Source organism: Pseudophryne corroboree, chromosome 1 (assembly GCF_028390025.1).
Source record: "Pseudophryne corroboree isolate aPseCor3 chromosome 1, aPseCor3.hap2, whole genome shotgun sequence".
NCBI lineage: Eukaryota > Metazoa > Chordata > Amphibia > Anura > Myobatrachidae > Pseudophryne > Pseudophryne corroboree.
The window spans coordinates 495,265,412-495,290,510 of record NC_086444.1 but is presented as its reverse complement, the minus strand read 5'-3'; the positions used below and the strand labels follow the sequence as shown (position 1 = coordinate 495,290,510).

At 45.1% G+C, this 25,099-nt stretch overlaps 1 protein-coding gene across 1 annotated transcript in view; it reads left to right on the top strand.

Annotated features, from left to right (window-relative positions):
- Positions 1–25,099, top strand: part of VPS13A (vacuolar protein sorting 13 homolog A) — a 747,194-nt gene that overhangs the window by 608,415 nt on the left and 113,680 nt on the right. Inside the window, exons 52-54 of the mRNA XM_063913834.1 lie at positions 9,069–9,202; positions 15,925–16,054; positions 16,311–16,543. Of these exons, the coding sequence (XP_063769904.1) occupies positions 9,069–9,202; positions 15,925–16,054; positions 16,311–16,543 (497 nt within the window). The remainder of the gene's footprint in view (positions 1–9,068; positions 9,203–15,924; positions 16,055–16,310; positions 16,544–25,099) is intronic.

Here is a 25,099-nt window from a genome sequence, read left to right as displayed (position 1 = left end):
ATCTAAATGGCTGTCTTAATCAGTTATACCCCTTTCACACCCAAATAACCCGGTATCGACCCGGCATATCGCCGGGTCGGCGTGCGGTGTGAAAGGGGCATAGCCGAAATTGCAGGTCGCCTGACCCGGCAATTCAACCCAGTGTTATACACGGGTTGAAGCAGTGTTATACCCGGCTTGAATACCAGGTCAGTGGCTGCGTAAATGGGCTCCCAGGTCGATGCGTCCCGGGACCCATTTACTACAGCAGGGAGAGGCGGCGCGGAGATGATCTCATCTCCCAGCTCCGCTGCCGGCTCCACCCCCCGCTGCTATTGCAACCCACGCGGCAAGGAAGCCTGCAGCAGCTGACAATGGAAGGACCCCTTTCCAATTCCTGGGTGGGATCCGGCATTGGCAGTATGAAAGGGGTATTAGTGAAATCAAACTTGTTTATCATTCAGCGCATTGGGAAATTGGGAAACCTTTTCCCCCAGCAAAACTTCTGTATATATTTATATATAGATATATAATTTAATTTCCCACAAAATTTCCGTAATTGAATCATCAGATCTAGCCTGTATTACAGATTTTTTGGTACGCGAAACTGCAACGCTTGTCTTGAAAAATGCAAGGGCTTGGTTATACTGATTAAATACAGTTTTACTAATAGTTGATACACACATACAATGCATACAATATATATGGTAATACTGTATTTTAATCAGTATAACCAAGGCCTCAGCATTTCCCAGACTTTGAATCGAGGTTAGTTTACTTAACGCAGTGATCCTCTGTTTACCCCCTCCCCCTTTTTTTCATAATCTTTGCATGTCATAGCATACACTTCCCTTAAATTTCTGCAATATACAATACCTTTCTTATAGTCCATATTACTATATGAAATAATTCCAATATATATTGGATAGTATATATACATTTAAAATACTATTATATTATTTAAAGCACCAGGGGATTATGTAGTGTTGTTTTATCTTGAATTAAAGGCATTATCCAACTTCTCCACTGACTCACTTCTCCGCTCTTTTCACTGTTTAGTAAATGTCTCCCAAAGAGTGATTAAATGACTAGCCAATAAGCTCCTAACTGCCATGTTACAGGCTGTGTTCGGCTGGTCTTCATCAGTCTCCACTTTTCATCAGTCTCCACTTTATCACTATTGAAGGCTTAATACATTTGGGCCTGAATAACAAACTAATTCTAACCCTAAAAATACAATAAAATTTAAGTTCAAATAAATGTCTCCCTTGCAAAGGGTTTCCTTAGTCCCGATGATTTCAGATTTCTCTGAAGAATGTTCAGGTGTCACAGTGGCAGAATATGCATGCTTTCCAATATTCTTGTAGTCAGCAAGGGGCATAGCCTAGAAGAGACCTCACTATTCTGCAGTGACTTCCTAATGTGCTTCTTCCAGAAGTAAGTGATCTGCTGTTGCTATCTGCGATTTTGCATTATTGAAAGTACTAATATTTCTCTATCGTCCTAGTGGATGCTGGGGTTCCTGAAAGGACCATGGGGAATAGCGGCTCCGCAGGAGACAGGGCACAAAAAGTAAAGCTTTAGGATCAGGTGGTGTGCACTGGCTCCTCCCCCTATGACCCTCCTCCAAGCCTCAGTTAGATTTTTGTGCCCGGCCGAGAAGGGTGCAATCTAGGTGGCTCTCCTAAAGAGCTGCTTAGAAAAGTTTAGCTTAGGTTTTTTATTTTACAGTGAGTCCTGTTGGCAACAGGATCACTGCAACGAGGGACTTAGGGGAGAAGAAGTGAACTCACCTGCGTGCAGGATGGATTGGCTTCTTTGGCTACTGGACATTAGCTCCAGAGGGACGATCACAGGTACAGCCTGGATGGTCACCGGAGCCTCGCCGCCGGCCCCCTTGCAGATGCTGAAACAAGAAGAAGGTCCAGAATCGGCGGCATGAAGACTCCTCAGTCTTCTTAAGGTAGCGCACAGCACTGCAGCTGTGCGCCATTTCCTCTCAGCACACTTCACACGGCAGTCACTGAGGGTGCAGGGCGCTGGAAGGGGGGCGCCCTGGGAGGCAATGAAAACCTATTTTTGGCTAAAAATACCTCACATATAGCCTCCGGGGGCTATATGGAGATATTTAACCCCTGCCAGAATCCGTTAAGAGCGGGAGACGAGGCCGCCGAAAAAGGGGCGGGGCCTATCTCCTCAGCACACAGCGCCATTTTCCCTCACAGAAGGCTGGAGGGAAGGCTCCCAGGCTCTCCCCTGCACTGCACTACAGAAACAGGGTTAAAACAGAGAGGGGGGGCACTAATTTGGCGTTAGAAATATATAAAAAAGATGCTATAAGGGAAAACACTTATATAAGGTTGTCCCTATATAATTATAGCGTTTTTGGTGTGTGCTGGCAAACTCTCCCTCTGTCTCTCCAAAGGGCTAGTAGGTCCTGTCCTCTATCAGAGCATTCCCTGTGTGTGTGCTGTGTGTCGGTACGTGTGTGTCGACATGTATGAGGACGATGTTGGTGAGGAGGCGGAGCAATTGCCTGTAATGGTGATGTCACTCTCTAGGGAGTCGACACCGGAATGGATGGCTTATTTAGGGAATTACGTGATAATGTCAACACGCGGCAAGGTCGGTTGACGACATGAGACGGCCGACAAACAATTAGTACCGGTCCAGACGTCTCAAAAACACCGTCAGGGGTTTTAAAACGCCCGTTTACTTTAGTCGGTCGACACAGACACAGACAGGGACACTGAATCCAGTGTCGACGGTGAATAAACAAACGTATTCCTTATTAGGGCCACACGTTAACGGCAATGAAGGAGGTGTTACATATTTCTGATACTACAAGTACCACAAAAGAGGGTATTATGTGGGATGTGAAAAAACTACCGTAGTTTTTCCTGAATCAGATAAATTAAATGAAGTGTGTGATGATGCGTGGGTTCCCCCCGATAGAAAATATGGGCGGTATACCCTTTCCCGCCAGAAGTTAGGGCGCGTTGGGAAACACCCCTTAGGGTGGATAAGGCGCTCACACGCTTATCAGAACAAGTGGCGGTACCGTCTATAGATAGGGCCGTCCTCAAGGAGCCAGCTGACAGGAGGCTGGAAAATATCATAAAAAGTATATACACACATACTGGTGTTATACTGCGACCAGCGATCGCCTCAGCCTGGATGTGCAGAGCTGGGGTGGCTTGGTCGGATTCCCTGACTAAAAATATTGATACCCTTGACAGGGACAGTATTTTATTGACTATAGAGCATTTAAAGGATGCATTTCTATATATGCGAGATGCACAGAGGGATATTTGCACTCTGGCATCAAGAGTAAGTGCGATGTCCATATCTGCCAGAAGATGTTTATGGACACGACAGTGGTCAGGTGATGCAGATTCCAAACGGCACAAAGGTGTATTGCCGTATAAAGGAAGAGGAGTTATTTGGGGTCGGTCCATCGGACCTGGTGGCCACGGCAACTGCTGGAAAATCCACCGTTTTTTACCCTAAGTCACATCTCTGCAGAAAAAGACACCGTCTTTTCAGCTTCAGTCCTTTCGTCCCTATAAGAGTCATATCTGCCCAGGGATAGAGGAAAGGGAAGAAGACTGCAGCAGGCAGCCCATTCCCAGGAACAGAAGCGTTCCACCGCTTCTGACAAGCTCTCAGCATGACGCTGAGCCCGTACAGGACCCCTGGATCCTACAAGTAGTATCCCAGGGGTACAGATTGGAATGTCGAGACGTTTCCCCTGCGCAGGCTCCTGAAGTCTGCTTTACCAAGGTCTCCCTCCGACAAGGAGGCAGTATGGGAAACAATTCACGAGCTGTATTCCCAGCAGGTGATAATTAAATTACCCCTCCTACAACAAGAAAAGGGGTATTATTCCACACTATATTGTGGTACTGAAGCCAGAAGGCTAGGTGAGACCTATTCTAAATCTAAAAAAATTTGAACACTTACAAAGGTTCAAATCAAGATGGAGTCACTCAGAGCAGTGATAACGAACCGGGAAGAAGGGGACCATATGGTGTCCCGAGACATCAGGGATGCTTACCTCCATGTCCCAAATTTGCCCTTATCACTAAGGGTACCTCAGGTTCGTGGTACAGAACTGTCACTATCAGTTTCAGACGCTGCCGTTTGGATTGTCCACGGCACCCCGGGTCTTTACCAAGGTAATGGCCGAAATGATGGTTCTTCTTCGAAGAAAAGGCGTCTTAATTATCCCTTACTTGGACGATCTCCTGATAAGGGCAAAGTCCAGGGAACAGTTGGAGGTCGGAGTAGCACTATCTCGGATACTGTTACAACAGCAGGGGTGGATTCTAAATATTCCAAAATCGCAGCTGATCCCGACAACAAGTCTCCTGTGCTTAGGGATGATTCTGGACACAGTCCAGAAAAAGGTGTTTCTCCCGGAAGAGAAAGCCAGGGAGTTATCCGAGCTAGTCAGGAACCTCCTAAAATCAGTGCATCATTGCACAAGGGCCATGGTAAAAAATGGTGACTTCCTTCGAAGCAATTCCAGTCGGCAGATTTCATGCAAGAACTTTTCAGTGGGATCTGCTGGACAAATGGTCCGGATCGCATCTTCAGATGCATCAGCGGATAACCCTATATCCAAGGACAAGGGTGTCTCTCCTGTGGTGGTTACAGAGTGCTCATCTTCTAGAGGGCCGCAGATTCGGCATTCAGTTTTGGATGTTGGTGACCACGGAGGCCAGCCCGAGAGGCTGGGGAGCAGTCACACAAGGAAAAAATTTCCAGGGAGTGTGATCAAGTCTGGAGACTTTTCTCCACATAAATATAGCTAAGGGTAAATTTATAATGCTCTAAGCTTAGCAAGACCTCTGCTTCAAGGTCAGCCGGTATTGATCCAGTGGGATAAAACATCACAGCAGTCGCCCTCGTAAATAGACAGGGCGGCACAAGAAGCAGGAGGGCAGTGGCAAAAACTGCAAGGACTTTTCGCTGGGCGGAAAATCATGTGATAGCACTGTCAGCAGTGTTTCATTCCGGGAATGGAAACTGGGAAGCAGACTTCCTCAGTAGGCACGACCTCCACCCGGCAGAGTGGGAACTTCATGGGGAAGTTTTCCACATGATTGTAAACCGTTGGGAATTACCAAAGGTGGACATGATGGCGTCCCGTCTGAACAAAAAACGGGACAGGTATTGCGCCAGGTTAAGAGACCCTCAGGCAATAGCTGTGGACGTTCTGGTAACACCGTGGGTGTACCAGTCGGTGTATGTGTTCCATCCTCTGCTTTTCATACCTAAGGTACTGAGAATTATAAGACGTAGAGGAGTAAGGACTATACTCATGGCTCCGGATTGGCCAAGAAGGACTTGGTACCCGGAACTTCAAGAGATGCTCACAGAGGACTTATGGCCTCTGCCGCTAAGAAGGGACTTGTTTCAGCAAGTACCATGTCTGTTCCAAGACTTACCGCAGCTGCGTTTGACGGCATGGCGGTGGAACGCCGGATCCTAAGGGAAAAGGCATTCAGGAAGAGGTCATTCCTACCCTGGTCAAAGCCAGAAAGGAGGTGACCGCACAACATTATCACCACATGTGGCGAAAATATGTTGCGTGGTGTGAGGCCAGGAAGGCCCCACGAAGAAATTTCAACTCGGTCGATTCCTGCATTTCCTGCAAACAGGAGTGTCTATGGGCCTCAAATTGGGGTCCATTAAGGTTCAAATTTCGGCCCTGTCGATTTTTCTTCCAGAAAGAATTGGCTTCAGTTCCTGAAGTCCAGAAGTTTGTCAAGGGAGTATTGCATATACAACCCCCTTTTGTGCCTCCAGTGGCACTGTGGGATCTCAACGTAGTTCTGGGATTCCTCAAAACACATTGGTTTAAAACCAGTCAAATCTGTGGATTTGAAGCATCTCACATGAAAAGTGAACATGCTCTTGGACCTGGCCTGGACCAGGCGAGTGTCAAATTGGTGGTTTTTTTCTCAAAAAAGCCCATATCTGTTTGTCCATTCGGACAGGGCAGAGCTGCGGACTCGTCCCCAGTTCTCTCCCTAAGGTGGTGTCAGTGTTTCACCTGAACCAGCTTATTGTGGTGTCTTGCGCCTACTAGGGACTTGGAGGACTCCAAGTTGCTAGATGTGGTCAGGGCCCTGAAAATATAGGTTCCAGGATGGCTGGAGTCAGGAAAACTGACTTGCTGTTATCCTGTATGCACCCAACAAACTGGGTGCTCTTGCTTCTAAGCAGACTTTTGCTAGTTGGATGTGTAATACAATTCAGCTTGCACATTCTGTGGCAGGCCTGCCACAGCCAAAATATGTAAATGCCCATTCCACAAGGAAGGTGGGCTCATCTTGGGCGGCTGCCCGAGGGGTCTCGGCTTTACAACTTTGCCGAGCGGCTATTTAGTCAGGGGCAAACACGTTTGTAAAATCCTACAAATTTGATAACCTGGCTAAGGAGGACCTGGAGTTCTCTCATTCGGTGCTGCAGAGTCATCCGCACTCTCCCGCCCGTTTGGGAGCTTTGGTATAATCCCCATGGTCCTTTCAGGAACCCCAGCATCCACTAGGACGATAGAGAAAATAAGAATTTACTTACCGATAATTCTATTTCTCGGAGTCCGTAGTGGATGCTGGGCGCCCATCCCAAGTGCGGATTATCTGCAATACTTGTACATAGTTACAAAAATCGGGTTATTATTGTTGTGAGCCATCTTTCAGAGGCTCCGCTGTTATCATACTGTTAACTGGGTTCAGATCACAGGTTGTACAGTGTGATTGGTGTGGCTGGTATGAGTCTTACCCGGGATTCATAAATCCTTCCTTATTGTGTACGCTCGTCCGGGCACAGTATCCTAACTGAGGCTTGGAGGAGGGTCATAGGGGGAGGAGCCAGTGCACACCACCTGATCCTAAAGCTTTACTTTTTGTGCCCTGTCTCCTGCGGAGCCGCTATTCCCCATGGTCCTTTCAGGAACCCCAGCATCCACTACGGACTCCGAGAAATAGAATTATCGGTAAGTAAATTCTTATTTTCTTCTCCAGATAGTCACCATCTTTTCCTCTACTTGTAATCCCCAAATTGCATCGCAGGACTATTCTGCACCAAGAACCACTACGTATATAAAATACCTAACACTACACAGACTAGCTTACTGAGCTGAGACAAATAAAAAAATACACCAAAGACAAGGAGCAGCCCCATATATAATTTCTGGTTTGTTTTTTTCCTGTCTCTAATCAACAGAATTAGAAGTATCCGCATTCATTCATGTATGTCATGGATTGAAAAGGAAATACAGTTTACAGATATATCAATATCTGAATCTGCTCACACAGCTTTGGCTCATCGACACTCATTTTCCCCACTAATCATTACTGAAGACTCCAAGTGGTTTTACGCCTACAGTAAAGGAAAGTGGTTGGCAAGGCAATGCCTTCCTCAGTCCTGGTGTACCAGCTCACATTTTGTTGCCAACTAAATGGGCCACACATATATTAGTGGCTTTAAATAGCAGTAGACACTTTCTTTTTATCCTCATGCCCCATTGTAATCAGATTTCACACTATGGGCAGTACCCAATTAGCCACTGTAATTTACAGTGGCTAATTACTTCCCCCAGCGTTATCCAGTTAGCCCTTATGCTGGCACTTATCAAGAACATTATGAAACCAAATTTGCAATAAGCTAGCTTTTTTTTTTTTTTTACCTGGGCCCTCATTCCGAGTTATTCGCTCGGTAAAAATCTTCGCATCGCAGCGATTTTCCGCTTAATGCGCATGCGCAATGTCCGCACTGCGACTGCGCCAAGTAAATTTGCTATGCAGTTAGGATTTTTACTCACAGCTTTTTCATCGTTCTGGCGATCGTAATGTGATTGACAGGAAATGGGTGTTACTGGGCGGAAACAGGCCGTTTTATGGGCGTGTGGGGAAAAACGCTACCGTTTCCGGAAAAAACGCAGGAGTGGCTGGAGAAACGGGGGAGTGTCTGGGCGAACGCTGGGTGTGTTTGTGACGTCAAACCAGGAACGACAAGCACTGAAATGATCGCAGATGCCGAGTAAGTCTGAAGCTACTCAGAAACTGCTACGAGGTGTGTAATCGCAATATTGCGAATACATCGTTCGCAATTTTAAGATGCTAAGATTCACTCCCAGTAGGCGGCGGCTTAGCATGAGCAAATCTGCTAAAATTCACTTGCGAGCGAACAACTCGGAATGAGGGCCATGATCTCAGCCGAGAAAACACTCATAGGATCCATGAAAAGTGGCGGACCAATTTGTTTTTGCCTGAAAATGCAAAAAATTTTGGGCAGAAAAATGGGGGCTAATTATCTGACTATTAAGATCCGACCCCTCCCCCTTCCACCCAAAACAACGTGTTTTGGTTCATTTTTTAAAAATGAATAAAAACAGCTAAAATCATTTAATTTTTTTTAAATCCGGAATTCGTATTTACTGTAAAATCTGAATTCTGAACCACAGAAAGATCCTAACCAGGACTCTGATCAGTGAGGAGATCCGATCCGGGTCTTGATAAGATTCAGATCCACAAAATTCACGTGCGTTCGAATTTTTTGAGAGCCAAACCACACCTCTCGAATAATCACAGGATACGCTTGTTCCACCAAATTTGCTTGTCTAAATACATGGATATGTCTGGCTTTCTTAGCCAACTACTTGCAGTGATTTGCTGAGAACTGAAATCACCAGACAGCATATTGTAGGAATTTACAAATCTCTCTTCTGTGTACTAGTGGTTCTAAATATGGGTATGTTTAACGCATCTCCCCTGTTGGATTTACAGTAGGTGCAGGTTATATCTATAAGAGGACCACTATTGGGCACTCTGATCAAAAAGGTTGTCCTAGTGTCTATCTTGCTCATGGTGCCTCCCCTGGATTCCCCTGATTATCTCCGCTGAGGGTATGCAGAAATACCAGGAAAATAGGGCAGTAAATGGTTAGAAAGCGGAATCTGTATATTTCTTTGTCTTAGTCCATCCGTGTAAAATAACCTTCATCCATCTATGGCTACCAGTAGCCCCCATCTAGACATGCACAATAACTACATGAATGCATTTTTCCCTGTCTCACAGCTTGGAGGCATTTTGGTGGATATCACCCCAAGAGACCATTCCACTGTTATCAATTTTTCAGACTACCTTCCGGGATCAGCTCCTTTTCTTATCATCAATGATACAAAATCAGAGACCATTGAATTTTACCAGAGGTAAGACATATAGGAATGTGAATATATATTAAAATAAATAAAATATATATTGTACACAGAGAAAGAGATAATTATACATCATTATTATGCACCACTTCCATTCCTAGTAATTTAAATAGCTGTTTTTATTTATATTGTTCTGCTGTTAATATCATTATACAATTAGAAATAAAATGTTTTCTTAACAAGATAGCCACTGTTTCCTCATCCTCTTAAAAACAAACTGTCACATCAGTTAACAATTTTACATAGTGCCTAGTGCTCTACATAACTGTACAAAGAATCATTTTTCTATGCTCCCTTCAGATAAACAAAGTATGCTATCAGCATAGTAAAATAGTAAACCTTTTTGATTGCTTTATTAGAGGGAGATGGTATGGGCTAGGTGAGAGCAGACAAGCTATTCATGCTATTGAGTTGAAAAAGGCAACCTAGAACTAGCAATTACATGGGGTGAGATTAAACCAGAGTAAGGGAAGGTGATGAAGGAAGATGATACGTGGTAAATTATATATGGGAAGGGCAGAATGGGCACATAGGACCTTCTTTAAAAGGCCAAGTTTGCCAGACTTTAGTAAACCAGTCGGGTCTATCATGACGATAGTAGGTAATGTATTCCCATGTAAGCAACATGCAGCTGTTTTTTTTAGCTATCAGCAAGGAAAGAGGGTCAAGCTGCTTCCAAGGACCAACAGCAAACCTAGTGGATGAGAGAATGTGAGAGATCCGTTTAATAGAATGAGTAGAGAGAACTGAATAGTCAATGAGTTTTTGAATCTTGTCCAAAATAATGTGCAAGGCATAAAGAATCGAAACACACTTCAAGGATGGCGCTAGAGAGTAAAATGGCAAATTTGGAAACATAAAAAACTAAAGCCAAGCACAGGTTATTTTGGGGAAATAAAGTCCAGAGAAGTAAATAAACCTTTCCTGGTTAAATGAGCCACAAAACTGTTTCTACCCCATGACAAAGAATAAAAAGTGACAGGAAAGTTACCTGAAGAGAAAGCAAGATGGCCACAGACAGGGTTCAGAGGAGAGGCAAAAGGAGAGAGTTGACGTTAAAGCATGTAGTCTTATATTTTAAGTGTAAATGTTAGGTTAGACTACAAGACAGACTGATATGCAAAAGAGGAGCAGCAATACCCATGAAGGAAGAGAGTAAGGAAAGGGATACTACTTTGGTTTCAATGTTTAATGCAAGCAATGGTAACAAAAGGGACAATCATAGCTGCAGCTTGAGCTAAATAGAAGGAACAATTGTAGACTTCATAGTTTGTGAAACCTGCTTCCTCAGTACATTTTATAAGAACACTTATTTTAAATTTGGAACCCCTTTTTGCACTACAGTATGTAAACAGGGAATGTGGGAGAACTAATGGAAGTGTTTGTAGAGCAATTTTGTAAATATGTTAATTTTGATGAAAATGATCCTGCCCAGCCATGACAAAATCATGGCTTTCCTGGAAGAGATTTTATTTGCAATTGTACAGAGTTGTGAAGGAAAGTTTACTTTATATAGGGATATCTAATTTTCCAGATATATAGGCGAATATTCAATTAAAGTCGGATCCATTCCGACATGTATTTGTCGGAATGGATCCGACAACCCCTATTCAATCCCATCTTTATTCGACTTTTTCAAGTCGAATTAAGATGGGATGCAGAGGAGGAGAAGGGGGGCGAGCCGCGGGGGGAGATCAGCACTATGGAGTAGCGCTGCAGCAGGATGTCACTCAGCCGCCCGACCTCATGGCAGCTTCCACCCGGCTCCAGCAGCATGCTGAGTGACATCCAGCTGCAGCGCTACTGTAGCGCTGATCTCCCTGTATGCCCAAAGGCTGTCTCCCTGCGGCCCCCCCTCCTCGCCTCCTCTGGGTCTGCATCTCATTTCAACATCATTTTGATGTCGGATTGAGATGGTCGAAAAGGAGGCCAAAACCTGACGGATTTGACCCCGTTTTCAACATCAACACGTGGATCGGCAGCTATTCCGCCGATCCACGTGCTTTTCGACAAGTTGAATTTATCGACTTGTCGAAAAATTTAGCAAAATATTGAATAGGTCGAATCTGGATTCGACCTTAAAAAGTCGAAAACTGCCGTCTTTTCGACAGACGGCAGTTTTCGACTTCAATTGAATATACCCCTTAATCTTCATAGTTCACCACTGAAGTTTAAATGAGGAAGCTAGGAGTAATTACATGTCTGGAGAGATGTAAAGGGACATGGCTTTAGATTTGGAGAAGTTAATTTTGTAATTTTCTCTGTGTAACTCTCAAGAAGCTTGTAAATGTTAGGGAGAGATACACATTGACAAGAAGGCTAGTCTACACTGAGTAACATGCCTCCACTCCCCAAATATCTGGGGAATTATGTAACGAATGTCAGTCACGATAGGGAGCAGCCCTGTTGAGTGCCATTATGTATGCTAACCAAATCCAAGAAGGGGAGCTATTGACCAGGATGCTGGTAGTTGGGGTGGGGTATAGGGCTTAAACACCCAAAAGAAAATCCCCTAAGAATCCCATTTTTAAGTGTTATGGTCATAAAGTACTAGGAAATTATGTTGAATGCCATCTAGTAGAAGGACATCTGCAGAGGGTATCGTTATTATTAAAAATTTCAATCAAGTCAGTTGTTCTCCTCTTGTTCTCTCTTGCCTGGCAACAAGTGATAACGTGTCTTGGGTCCTTTTGGAGAAAAATGCTATATAAATAAAATCATTATTATTTTTATTATTGTTACAATAATGACCTGATCATTGTGATCAGCATAGGGAGGACTCTGTTTAGCCTATTGGCCAAAATTTGGTGAATTAACTTACTGTCACAATTTAGAAGGGATATGGGTCTATAGCTGTTTGGTGGTCCTTACCTTCTTTGATAGCAAACACAGTGGTTATTAATGAGGTTCCCTGAAGTGGTGAATTGAATAGGGAGTTGAGGTCTGGAGACTTGTGGTCGGGGAACCATTTATAGTAAGCAGCAAAGAAACCGTTGGGTGTGGAGCTTTGTCAGATTTCAGTTATATGGCTTTGTGGTGGAGTAAGTAGGGAAGATCGATCTTAGGAAGTCATTTAAATGATTTATAGGTGAAGCAAGCAAATTTGGATGCATCAGGAAATTGTACAGGTTTATATAGAATTTATGTAATTCTTTTCTGATGGCTTTATGATCAAAGGTAAGGGCAACTGTGGAGTCATTTATAGCTTGATGATTACTAATAGAGTTTCCAGCACTGAGTCTAGTAGCAAAATAATGTTTTAGATTTTTGCTTTCTCATAGAAGTTGTCCGGGACAGTGGCAAATAGGAAGTTTGACTAGGGCGGTATACCTACCAAACCATAACTCATGTGTCCTAGGGCAAGCTCAGGGAGGACAGAACCCTCCTGTGACGCAGAAGGGCTGTTGGTCAGATGTTGTTAAATTTAATTCACCTCGGACTCTCGTCGTAGTCTGCCAGAGAAGAGGATCGAAGGAGTGCTTGTTTTGGCCTTCCAAATTGTGGAGTCAGTTCAGATTGTCTTATGGAGCTTAAGTTTCCTATGCTATGAAGCCATACTTATAAGATGGCCTCTAATAATAGCCTAATGGGCTTCTCACAGTATTCCCCGGGATGTATCTGGTATGTTATTGATGGAGAATTCTGATAGTAGTTTGTTTAGCTTTATGACAATATCTGGATTGTGGAGGAGAGTTTCATTAAGTATTTAGGTAGAGGAAGGGAGGCAGGAGGCCAAAGCAGAAAGGTTAGCTGTGAAAGCAGCATTATCAGACCACAAAATAGAATGTATAATGGGAGAAAGGATTGTAAGCGCAAGATTGTGGCAGAGCAGGATCATATCAATCTGAGAATAAGAGGAGTGGACATGAGAGAAGAATGTATTTTGTCAGGATACAGGATCCTCCGCCATCCAGGAATCATATAAGTGGTACAATCTAAGAATCTCTGCAAGTGCAAGGGAAGATCTCTACAGATCTGGATGAAGGACTGCATTAAAATCTCCTTCACACCATGTCTCCCTTTTGGAGTCATAAGAGTTTAGAAACAAGCTTGGAGTAAATCCTGTGCTGATCTTTGACAGCAGCATAAATATAAACTATTGTACAATTCTACGGTGCTTCCAAAATGTGATGTAACCACTGACAGAAAGCATTCCCTCTGTTTTCTTTGGCAATTATAAATGAAACCACTTGTAAGCTAAAAGGTTGTACAGGTACAACATCGATTTTCCAGTACTTGATGGTCGGGCACCTCTTTTAACCCCTTCAGCGGTATGCCCGGAAAATTTCAGGGACCAGCTTTTCCGGGCATGCCACTGCCCCCCCTCCTTTCTCCAAACACTCTGCTCGGCCGTCCCGGTGGATGACGCTATCGCGTCGTGATGTCATGACGTGACTGCGTCATTCTGCAAAACTCCGCCGGCCGAGCGGAGTACAAGGGAGATGGGGGGTAGAGGAGAAGATGTCAGTGCTGGCGGGCTAGTGCCCGCCAGCAAATGCTGTCCGTGGGATGGCCATTGGTGGGTTATCCATCGATGGATAACTTTGATGGTGTAAAACCATCTGGAATGGATCCATCTATGGTTTTACCCATCGATGTTCATCCCTGATTTACAGTACATATGCGGGCGGACCAGGGGCGTGGCTTAGTGGGTGTCAGGGGGCGGAGCTAAGCTCTGTGCCCTGACACTTTTAGAAAAGAAAAAATCTATTTGGTAGCACTGAACCATCGATGGCGGGAAACCACTAGCTACCCCAAGGCAACGAGCATTCCCTAAGGCAGTGAGCATTCCCTGTGGCAACGAGCATGGATCCCAGAGCATAAAACCCCTGGCAAAAAGCATGACACAGCGCATGAAACCCCTGGCAACGCGCAGGTAAAAAAAATGAAAAACCTGCCCTGAGAGATGCGACCAGATTCCAGAAACCCGCCACTGAAGGGGTTAATCCAGACACATCAGGTGGCAGGAGGGCTTAGATAGGCTGCGGGAGGGTTTGAAGAGGCTGCAGGAGGCTTAGGGGGTCATTCCGAGTTGATCGCTAGCTGCCGTTGTTCGCTGCGTAGCGATCAGTGAAAAAAAGGCTAATCTGCGCATGCGTATGCACCGCAATGTGCACGCGCGTTGTACGGGTACGAAGTCCTTTGTGGTTTTGCACTGGTTCTGACGACGATTCCAGTCGCACAGCCGAAGGCAATGAGATTAACAGGAAGTGGGAGTTTCTGGGTGGCAACTGACCGTTTTCTGGTAGTGTTTGGAAAAACGCAGGCGTGGCCGGGCGTTTGCTGGGCGGGTATCTGACGTCATTACCGTGTCACTCGTCGCAGCAATCATCGCACAGAATAAGTAAGTACAGGGCTGGTCTTGTTCCTCACAAAATGTGTTTGTTGCCGCGTTCGCACTTCTGCAAAGCGAAAATACACTCCCCCGTGTGCGGCGACTATGCGTTTGCACGGCTGTTAAAAGTAGCTAGCGAGTGATCGACTCGGAATGAGGGCCTTAGGCTGCGGGGGATGAATGGGGAGAGAGTCTGGCTGCGGGCGGGTAGTCAGGCTGCAGCAGGTAGTCTAAGAAATTGATTACCCAGGGGTACTCGGGCGCTCTGAGTATGGGATGCTATACCAAGCAGCGGCCTCAAAGATAAAAGGGAAGTCACTCCCACAGAGAGAAACAAAAAACAAGATGGAGGCTGCGCTAAATTTGTTCAATATGACAACAATGATGATGTATCTAATAATTCCACAATTTAATAATAAATTGATACACTAAAGTTTTGAGGTAAATACACCATAAAAATGCATGCATCAATAATAAAAGGTTAAAAAGCACAAATAGTACAGTGAATGAATTTAGGGTTACCCAAACAGCCAGGAATTGGAAGAAGATTTAAAGGTGGGAAGTCCGTTCCAAAGTTATTCCCCAAAGGTGTCAAAGTCCAGCATAGGCAGATTTTAGGAGGTAAGCAATGTCCAATGTATTGACAAATTACGGCTAGAGGATGTAGTGCTCCGAAATTTTAGATGGTGAGCTCCTCATGCAATACGGTGGATAAAGTTCATCGGTTCAGCTTGCTATTAGAAGTCCTCCAAGTGCAAATAGTGATCTGGATTGAATAGGGGATGGTCCGGTCTTCCAGCAGTAGGTTCCTGGCGTGGGTCCCTGTACACCAGCAGGTAGTCTGGCTGCGGAGCGAGGAGTTGGGCTGCAGGGTTGGAGTTAGACTGTGGGAGGCATGCTGGGTAGAATTAGGCTGCAGGGGGAAGGGGGATCAGGATCCTGCCAACACCTCAGTCACCGATACCACTAATAACTGGCAACACTGATAATCCGGCACAGTGCCAGAACCAAGGGTGCTGAATTATTGGTGGTGTGGGATCAGTACTAAATCCCGCTGGACGGGATCCCGGCGGTCGAAATACCAACGCCGGAATCCCGACCACACAATCCCGACAGGGGTGGTGAGTGGAACGCAGCCCCTTGCGGGTTCGCTATGCTCGGCACACTAATTTATTCTCCCTCTATGGGTGACGTGGACACCCACGGAGGGAGAATATGTCGGGATTTTGCCGGTCGGGATTCCGGCGTCGGGATTTCGACCGCCGGGATTCCGTCTGGCGGGATCTTGACCGCATCTCGGTGGTGTACCTGTATAGAGTAAATTTATATGCTGTTTAATATTGATTTGGTTATTTATCTGCCTGTTTGTGTGTCCATATAGTTCTGTTAATGGGGAAAAGGAAAACCTGCCACCAGGAAAAGCCAAATTGTATGCTTGGGAAGACCCCACTAGTCAAAGGGAGTTGTCCTGGATATGTGGAACAAGCAAGGGCAGTGTCACTCAAACACAGGTTAGTCATAATGTTACAGCATGATTTTAATTGAATGGACAAAGCATAAAAACCATAAAAAATATTTGGTAATTAAGTAAAATCCAGACAAGATACAGTAGATTGTTTTATCCTGACAAAGTAGTGTAAGCTCATGTACTCCTCTTGCAGAACATGTATAAATGTATATAATGTATTAATTTATCCTTATTTGATATATGCTTATTTTTATTTTTGCACCAAATAAGAAAACCATTGATGTTTTTTTGTCTTCTAGGACAGAGTAGAATACCTTACAATGGACAATTGCATTGTTTATTTGGTGTCTTTCCTAGAAGGTTTACAACGGATTGTGCTATTCACTGAAGATGAGAATGTTTTCCAAGTGACCTATGACAGTGAGAAAGCAGAGGCAGCGGAGCAGGAGTTTACAATATCATTGTCAAACCTTGGCATTTCTTTAGTAAATAATTATTCAAAGCAAGAAGTCTCCTACATTGGTATCACCAGGTAAGTTAATACATTCTCCGTTTATATGTGGTCCACAAGACATTACAAGCAGGAATTATTTTTAATTCACAGAGAGTCAGTCATTTTATAATACTAAAAGACTGTTGAACACTAAGGGGCCAGTTCAGTTACCCCCGGGTTGACATTACTCACATTTCATGGGATATTTTCGTGTAGCGTGCTCCGATTCTCATTCCGTTAGAAAAGGGAAATCTCGGATTTTGCGCATCAATTCTGCAATGTACATGAAAGTGGGAAAATCATCCTGAATCCTAAAATAACGACAAATAAGATAGCAGGACAATGTAGAAGGCTATAAATGTGCATACACAAAGTACTGGAGGCAGTTAAATGGTATCAAATGATTGATTTTTGCAATTTTTAAAAAATTATGGAAAAATGATAAGCAGCAAGTGTATTTCAGCAAATAGTGTTTTGTGTGTCTTGCAGTATAGCAAACGGTCTACAGTGATTTTATGTATATATGTACAAGTTTGTTAAAAGTTGGGGAAAAAAACACAACTCCCATCTGCAAGTTCAAAACCCCTTTCCCATCAATTCAACACCAAATATACCTTTCCCACATCATTTAACACCTTTTTCTACTTTTTAGACAAAATCATCTGACAAAAATGATATGTCTTTATTGGTAATACTTTCCTGTTTAAAAACCTCTAAATACATTGGGCCTAATTCAGATGTGGTTGAAGGTGCGCCCTGTGCCGCAAAGTACCGATTTGCAGGACAGCAGCATACTGTCAGTGATTGACAGTCTGCTGCTGTCTGGGGGCGGCGATAGCCTCAGTTTGTGAAAAATGAGGTATGTCGCTGCTAATTAGAAGTAGGGAGGAGGCCAGGGATCTCTGACATTGGATGGAGACTTCCTGACATCTGCAATGGATGGCTTGCGCAGCTTGATGGTGTGGGAGTGGTCTGATCAGTACTGCAGCAGGAGGCGTCTGCTTGTAATAGACGCCTCCTGCTGCATTACTATACAGAGCTATCACTGCTGCTTCTCCAATCACATCTGATTCAGGCCCATTATTACTTATTAGGAGGGGTGTGCAATGCTTCTAATATGTTTGCCTTAATAAAAGGATTTTTCCCTCCTCACCCAGGGGTAAATTTACTAAGATGGGAGTTCTATATAAGATGGGATGTTGCCCATAGCAACCAATCAGATTACTGGTATTATTTTCTAGAAGGTGCTAGATAAATGAGAAGTACAATCTGATTAGTTGCTATGGGCAACATCCCATCTTAAATAGAACTCCCGTCTTAGTAAATTTACCCCCTAGTCTGCAGCTGCAAACAAAAAGTTGTTAAAAAAATGTTGTCCAAGTCACAGCTATTCAAAGTGGTTCCTATGAAGTTTGTAATGCATATATTTGCAAATGTAGTGTACCATTAAAGTTTGCTTTTTTCCTTTGTCCTTCAGCTAAGGGGTACAGAGACTATCAGGTTAAGCACCACTCACGAGAAACAGGGCACATGGTTACTTAATCCAATGAACTTGGTTTTTCACATGCCTGATGCCTGAAGATTAGGCATGTGAAAAGCTCTTGATCCCTTATATCCAAATATATATATATATATATATATATATTATATAGATATAGATATATATAATTAACAGTTTACTTATTAGCAGTTTCTTATATAGCGCAGCAAATTCCGTTGCGCTTTACAATTGGAAATAACAATGATATAACAAAAACTGGGTAATAACAAACAGTCATAGAGGTAGGAAGGCCCTGCTCGCAAGCTTACAATCTATATATATATATATATATATATATATATATATATATATATATATATATATATATAAGAAGCGGGTATTCTGCACTCCCATATATATCATAGTCCAACTTGCCCAGTGCCCTCCACAGCGCTGCAGCAATGTAGAATAAGAAGATAGGCGGCACTCACGGACTTTCCATAAACCAGAGAAGACATCACCCTTTCTTGTGTCTTAACATTTCGGTTTTATTAACCGTCGTCAGAAATAACAAATAATACAAAAGACAATCTTACTTTCTCTATCGTCCTAGTGGATGCTGGGGTTCCTGAAAGGACCATGGGGAATAGCGGCTCCGCAGGAGACAGGGCACAAAAAGTAAAGCTTTTCCGATCAGGTGGTGTGCACTGGCTCCTCCCCCTATGACCCTCCTCCAGACTCCAGTTAGATTTTTGTGCCCGGCCGAGAAGGGTGCAATCTAGGTGGCTCTCCTAAAGAGCTGCTTAGAGAAAGTTTAGCTAGGTTTTTTATGTTACAGTGATTCCTGCTGGCAACAGGATCACTGCAGCGAGGGACTGAGGGGAGAAGGAGTCAACTCACCTGCGTGCAGGATGGATTGGCTTCTTGGCTACTGGACATCAAGCTCCAGAGGGACGATCACAGGTACAGCCTGGATGGTCACCGGAGCCGCGCCGCCGGCCCCCTTGCAGATGCTGAAGACAGAAGAGGTCCAGAATCGGCGGCTGAAGACTCCTGCAGTCTTCTAAAGGTAGCGCACAGCACTGCAGCTGTGCGCCATTTTCCTCTCAGCACACTTCACACGGCAGTCACTGAGGGTGCAGGGCGCTGGGAGGGGGGCGCCCTGGGAGGCAAATGAGTACCTATAAAGGCTAAAAATACCTCACATATAGCCCTAGAGGCTATATGGAGATATTTAACCCCTGCCTGATTTCTCAAAATAGCGGGAGACGAGCCCGCCGGAAAAGGGGCGGGGCCTATCTCCTCAGCACACGGCGCCATTTCCTCTCACAGCTCCGCTGGTCAGGACGGCTCCCAGGTCTCTCCCCTGCACTGCACTACAGAAACAGGGTAAAACAGAGAGGGGGGGGCAAATTTATGGCGATATTTTTATATAACAAAGCAGCTATAGGGGAGCACTTATTATAAGGCTATCCCTGATATATATATAGCGCTTTTGGTGTGTGCTGGCAAACTCTCCCTCTGTCTCCCCAAAGGGCTAGTGGGTCCTGTCTTCATTAGGAGCATTCCCTGTGTGTCTGCTGTGTGTCGGTACGTGTGTGTCGACATGTATGAGGACGATATTGGTGTGGAGGCGGAGCAATTGCCAAATATGGGGATGTCACCTCCTAGGGGGTCGACACCAGAATGGATGCCTTTATTTATGGAACTACGGGATAGTGTCAACACGCTAAAGCAGTCGTTTGACGACATGAGACGGCCGGACAATCAATTAGTGCCTGTCCAGGCGACTCAAACACCGTCAGGGGCTGTGAAACGCCCTTTGCCTCAGTCGGTCGACACAGACCCAGACACAGGCGATGACTCCAGTGGTGACGGTGACGAATCAACCGTATTTTCCAGTAGGGCCACACGTTATATGATTTTGGCAATGAAGGAGGCGTTACATTTAGCTGATACTACAGGTACCACTAAACAGGGTATTATGTGGGGTATGAAAAAACTACCTATAGTTTTTCCTGAATCAGAAGAACTAAATGACGTGTGTAATGAAGCGTGGGTTGCCCCTGATAAAAAGCTGATAATTTCAAAGAAATTATTGGCATTATACCCTTTCCCGCCAGAGGTTAGGGAGCGCTGGGAAACACCTCCTAGGGTGGACAAGGCGCTAACACGCTTATCTAAACAAGTGGCGTTACCCTCTCCTGAGACGGCCGCACTTAAAGATCCATCAGATAGGAGGATGGAAAATATCCAAAAAAGTATATACACACATGCAGGTGTTATACTACGACCAGCTGTAGCAACTGCCTGGATGGGCAGTGCGGGGGTAGTTTGGTCAGAATCCCTGATTGAAAATATTGATACCCTGGACAGGGACAATATTTTACTGTCGTTAGAACAAATAAAGGATGCATTTCTTTATATGCGTGATGCACAGAGGGATATATGCACACTGGCATCACGGGTAAGTGCTATGTCCATTTCGGCCAGAAGAGCTTTATGGACGCGACAGTGGACAGGCGATGCGGATTCAAAACGGCATATGGAAGTTTTGCCGTATAAGGGGGAGGAGTTATTTGGAGTCGGTCTATCAGATTTGGTGGCCACGGCTACAGCCGGGAAATCCACCTTTCTACCTCAAGTCACTCCCCAACAGAAAAAGGCACCGACTTTTCAACCGCAGCCCTTTCGTTCCTTTAAAAATAAGAGAGCAAAGGGCTATTCATATTTGCCACGAGGCAAAGGTCGAGGGAAGAGACAGCAACACGCAGCTCCTTCCCAGGATCAGAAGCCCTCCCCGGCTTCTACAAAAGCCTCAGCATGACGCTGGGGCTTCTCAAGCGGACTCGGGGACGGTGGGCGGTCGTCTCAAAAATTACAGCGCGCAGTGGGCTCACTCGCAAGTAGATCCCTGGATCCTGCAGATAATATCTCAGGGATACAGGTTGGAATTAGAGACAGATCCACCTCGCCGTTTCCTGAGGTCTGCTTTACCAACGTCCCCCTCCGAAAGGGAGACGGTGTTGGAAGCCATTCACAAGCTGTACTCTCAGCAGGTGATAGTCAAGGTACCTCTTCTGCAACAAGGGAAGGGGTATTATTCCACTCTTTTTGTGGTACCGAAGCCGGATGGCTCGGTAAGGCCTATTCTAAATCTGAAGTCCTTGAACCTGTACATAAAGAAGTTCAAGTTCAAAATGGAGTCACTCAGAGCAGTGATAGCGAACCTGGAAGAGGGGGACTTTATGGTATCCTTGGACATCAAGGATGCGTATCTCCACGTTCCAATTTACCCCTCACACCAGGGGTACCTCAGGTTCGTTGTACAAAACTGTCACTATCAGTTTCAGACGCTGCCGTTCGGATTGTCCACGGCACCTCGGATCTTTACAAAGGTAATGGCCGAGATGATGATTCTTCTTCGAAGAAAAGGCGTATTAATTATCCCATACTTGGACGATCTCCTAATAAGGGCGAGGTCCAGAGAACAGCTAGAGATGGGATTAGCACTGTCTCAAGAAGTGCTAAAACAGCACGGGTGGATTCTGAATATTCCAAAATCCCAGTTAATGCCGACAACTCGTCTGCTGTTCCTAGGGATGATTCTGGACACGGTTCAGAAAAAGGTTTTTCTCCCGGAGGAAAAAGCCAAGGAGTTATCCGAGCTTGTCAGGAACCTCCTAAAACCAGGAAAGGTGTCTGTACATCAATGCACAAGAGTCCTGGGAAAAATGGTGGCTTCTTACGAAGCGATTCCATTCGGCAGATTCCACGCAAGAATTTTCCAAAGGGATCTGTTGGACAAATGGTCAGGGTCGCATCTTCAGATGCACCTACGGATAACCCTGTCTCCAAGGACAAGGGTGTCTCTTCTATGGTGGTTGCAGAGTGCTCATCTATTGGAGGGCCGCAGATTCGGCATACAGGATTGGATCCTGGTGACCACGGACGCCAGCCTGAGAGGCTGGGGAGCAGTCACACAAGGAAGAAACTTCCAGGGAGTATGGACGAGCCTGGAAACGTCTCTTCACATAAACATTCTGGAACTAAGAGCAATATACAATGCTCTAAACCAGGCAGAACCTCTGCTTCAGGGAAAACCGGTATTGATCCAGTCGGACAACATCACGGCAGTCGCCCATGTGAACAGACAGGGCGGCACAAGAAGCAGGAGGGCAATGGCAGAAGCTGCAAGGATTCTTCGCTGGGCAGAGAATCATGTGATAGCACTGTCAGCAGTGTTCATCCCGGGAGTGGACAACTGGGAAGCAGACTTCCTCAGCAGACACGATCTTCACCCGGGAGAGTGGGGACTTCATCCAGAAGTCTTCCACATGCTGGTAACCCGTTGGGAAAGATCAATGGTGGACATGATGGCGTCTCGCCTCAACAAAAAACTGGACAGGTATTGCGCCAGGTCAAGAGATCCGCAGGCAATAGCTGTGGACGCGCTGGTAACGCCTTGGGTGTACCAGTCGGTGTATGTGTTTCCTCCTCTGCCTCTCATACCAAAAGTATTGAGAATTATACGGCAAAGAGGCGTAAGAACGATACTAGTGGTTCCGGATTGGCCAAGGAGGACTTGGTACCCGGAACTTCAAGAGATGATCACGGAAGATCCGTGGCCTCTACCTCTAAGGAGGGACTTGCTTCAGCAGGGTCCCTGTCTGTTTCAAGACTTACCGCGGCTGCGTTTGACGGCATGGCGGTTGAACGCCGGATCCTAAAGGAAAGAGGCATGCCGGAAGAAGTCATTCCTACTTTGATTAAAGCAAGGAAGGAAGTAACCGTGCAACATTATCACCGAATTTGGCGAAAATATGTTGCGTGGTGCGAAGATCGGAGTGCTCCGACGGAGGAATTTCAACTGGGTCGATTCCTACATTTCCTGAAATCAGGATTGTCAATGGGTCTCAAATTGGGATCTATTAAGGTTCAAATTTCGGCCCTGTCGATTTTCTTTCAAAAAGAATTGGCTTCAGTCCCTGAAGTCCAGACCTTTGTTAAGGGAGTGCTGCATATACAGCCTCCTGTGGTGCCTCCAGTGGCACCGTGGGATCTAAATGTGGTTTTGGACTTCCTAAAATCTCATTGGTTTGAACCACTAAAAAAGGTGGATTTGAAATATCTCACATGGAAAGTGACCATGCTTCTAGCCCTGGCTTCTGCCAGGAGAGTGTCAGAATTGGCAGCTTTATCTTACAAAAGCCCATATCTGATTTTCCATTCGGACAGGGCAGAACTGCGGACTCGTCCGCATTTTCTCCCTAAGGTGGTGTCAGCATTTCATCTGAACCAGCCTATTGTAGTGCCTGCGGCTACAAGTGACTTGGAGGACTCCAAGTTACTGGACGTTGTCAGAGCATTAAAAATATATATTGCAAGGACAGCTGGAGTCAGAAAATCTGACTCGTTGTTTATATTGTATGCACCCAACAAGATGGGTGCTCCTGCGTCTAAGCAGACGATTGCTCGTTGGATCTGTAGCACAATCCAACTTGCACATTCTGTGGCAGGCTTGCCACAGCCTAAATCTGTAAAGGCCCACTCCACAAGGAAGGTGGGCTCATCTTGGGCGGCTGCCCGAGGGGTCTCGGCATTACAACTTTGCCGAGCAGCTACGTGGTCAGGGGAGAACACGTTTGTAAAATTTTACAAATTTGATACTCTGGCTAAGGAGGACCTGGAGTTTTCTCATTCGGTGCTGCAGAGTCATCCGCACTCTCCCGCCCGTTTGGGAGCTTTGGTATAATCCCCATGGTCCTTTCAGGAACCCCAGCATCCACTAGGACGATAGAGAAAATAAGATTTTACTTACCGATAAATCTATTTCTCGGAGTCCGTAGTGGATGCTGGGCGCCCATCCCAAGTGCGGATTATCTGCATAAATTGTACATAGTTATTGTTAACTAATTCGGGTTATTGTTGAAGGAAGCCATCTTTCAGAGGCTCCGCTGTTATCATACTGTTAACTGGGTTTAGATCACAAGTTGTACGGTGTGATTGGTGTGGCTGGTATGAGTCTTACCCGGGATTCAAAATCCTCCCTTATTGTGTACGCTCGTCCGGGCACAGTACCTAACTGGAGTCTGGAGGAGGGTCATAGGGGGAGGAGCCAGTGCACACCACCTGATCGGAAAAGCTTTACTTTTTGTGCCCTGTCTCCTGCGGAGCCGCTATTCCCCATGGTCCTTTCAGGAACCCCAGCATCCACTACGGACTCCGAGAAATAGATTTATCGGTAAGTAAAATCTTATTTTTATACACTCTAAAAACACCACACGTGCAGCGTCCCCGGAGCCCCAGAGGACCAACTTCCGGTTTCGTCATCACACAAAGACACTCCTGTCCGTACGATGACGTATACCGGCAAATGTGCATTCCATCACCATAACAACACATGATACAAAGAAGATGATGTTACCGTTTTGTGTTAAAAATCTATAAATACAAAGAATGAAATATTTTTAGCTGAAAACATCTAAAACAATAAAGACAAAGAATCACTATTAAACCACTGCTCATAACAAGCTAATAAGACAGATACTCATTGAGATATACCGAATTACTATTCATAAAAAACATGCTAGTGACAAAGTTTCATTAAGGCCATTTGGAGCCACCGTGTTCAGCCGGTGTATCCAACGAGCCTCCTTTTGTAACAGCACCTTATGTCTGTCACCCCTACGTTTAGAGAACATAACCTGCTCCAGCATCTTATAACGTAAAGTAGCTAACGAATGTTGATGTAACTTAAAATGTTTGGCTACAGGTTGATCAATATTTCTTTTTCATCCACTAGGGGTCGCTGGAGTACTCTTGGGATATGGACGGCTTTAGCAGGAACAGGGCACTGAATATTTAAATTTAGAACTCTCCTCCCCTCCATATCCCAGAGTACCTCAGTGTTTTTTCTGTGCTCGAAATAGCAACAAGGCTTGTGTGGAGCTCCCACACTTATTTTGAATATTTTATTTTTTATTTTTACTAAACTTTATCCACATCCCTTCCCACCTTCCAAAAGGCGTGGGTCCGGGATAGTGGAAGCTGCTACAAGCAGCTACTGACGTGTCGGTCCTCACTACAGAGCACCCTCACAGCCAAGTGCAGAC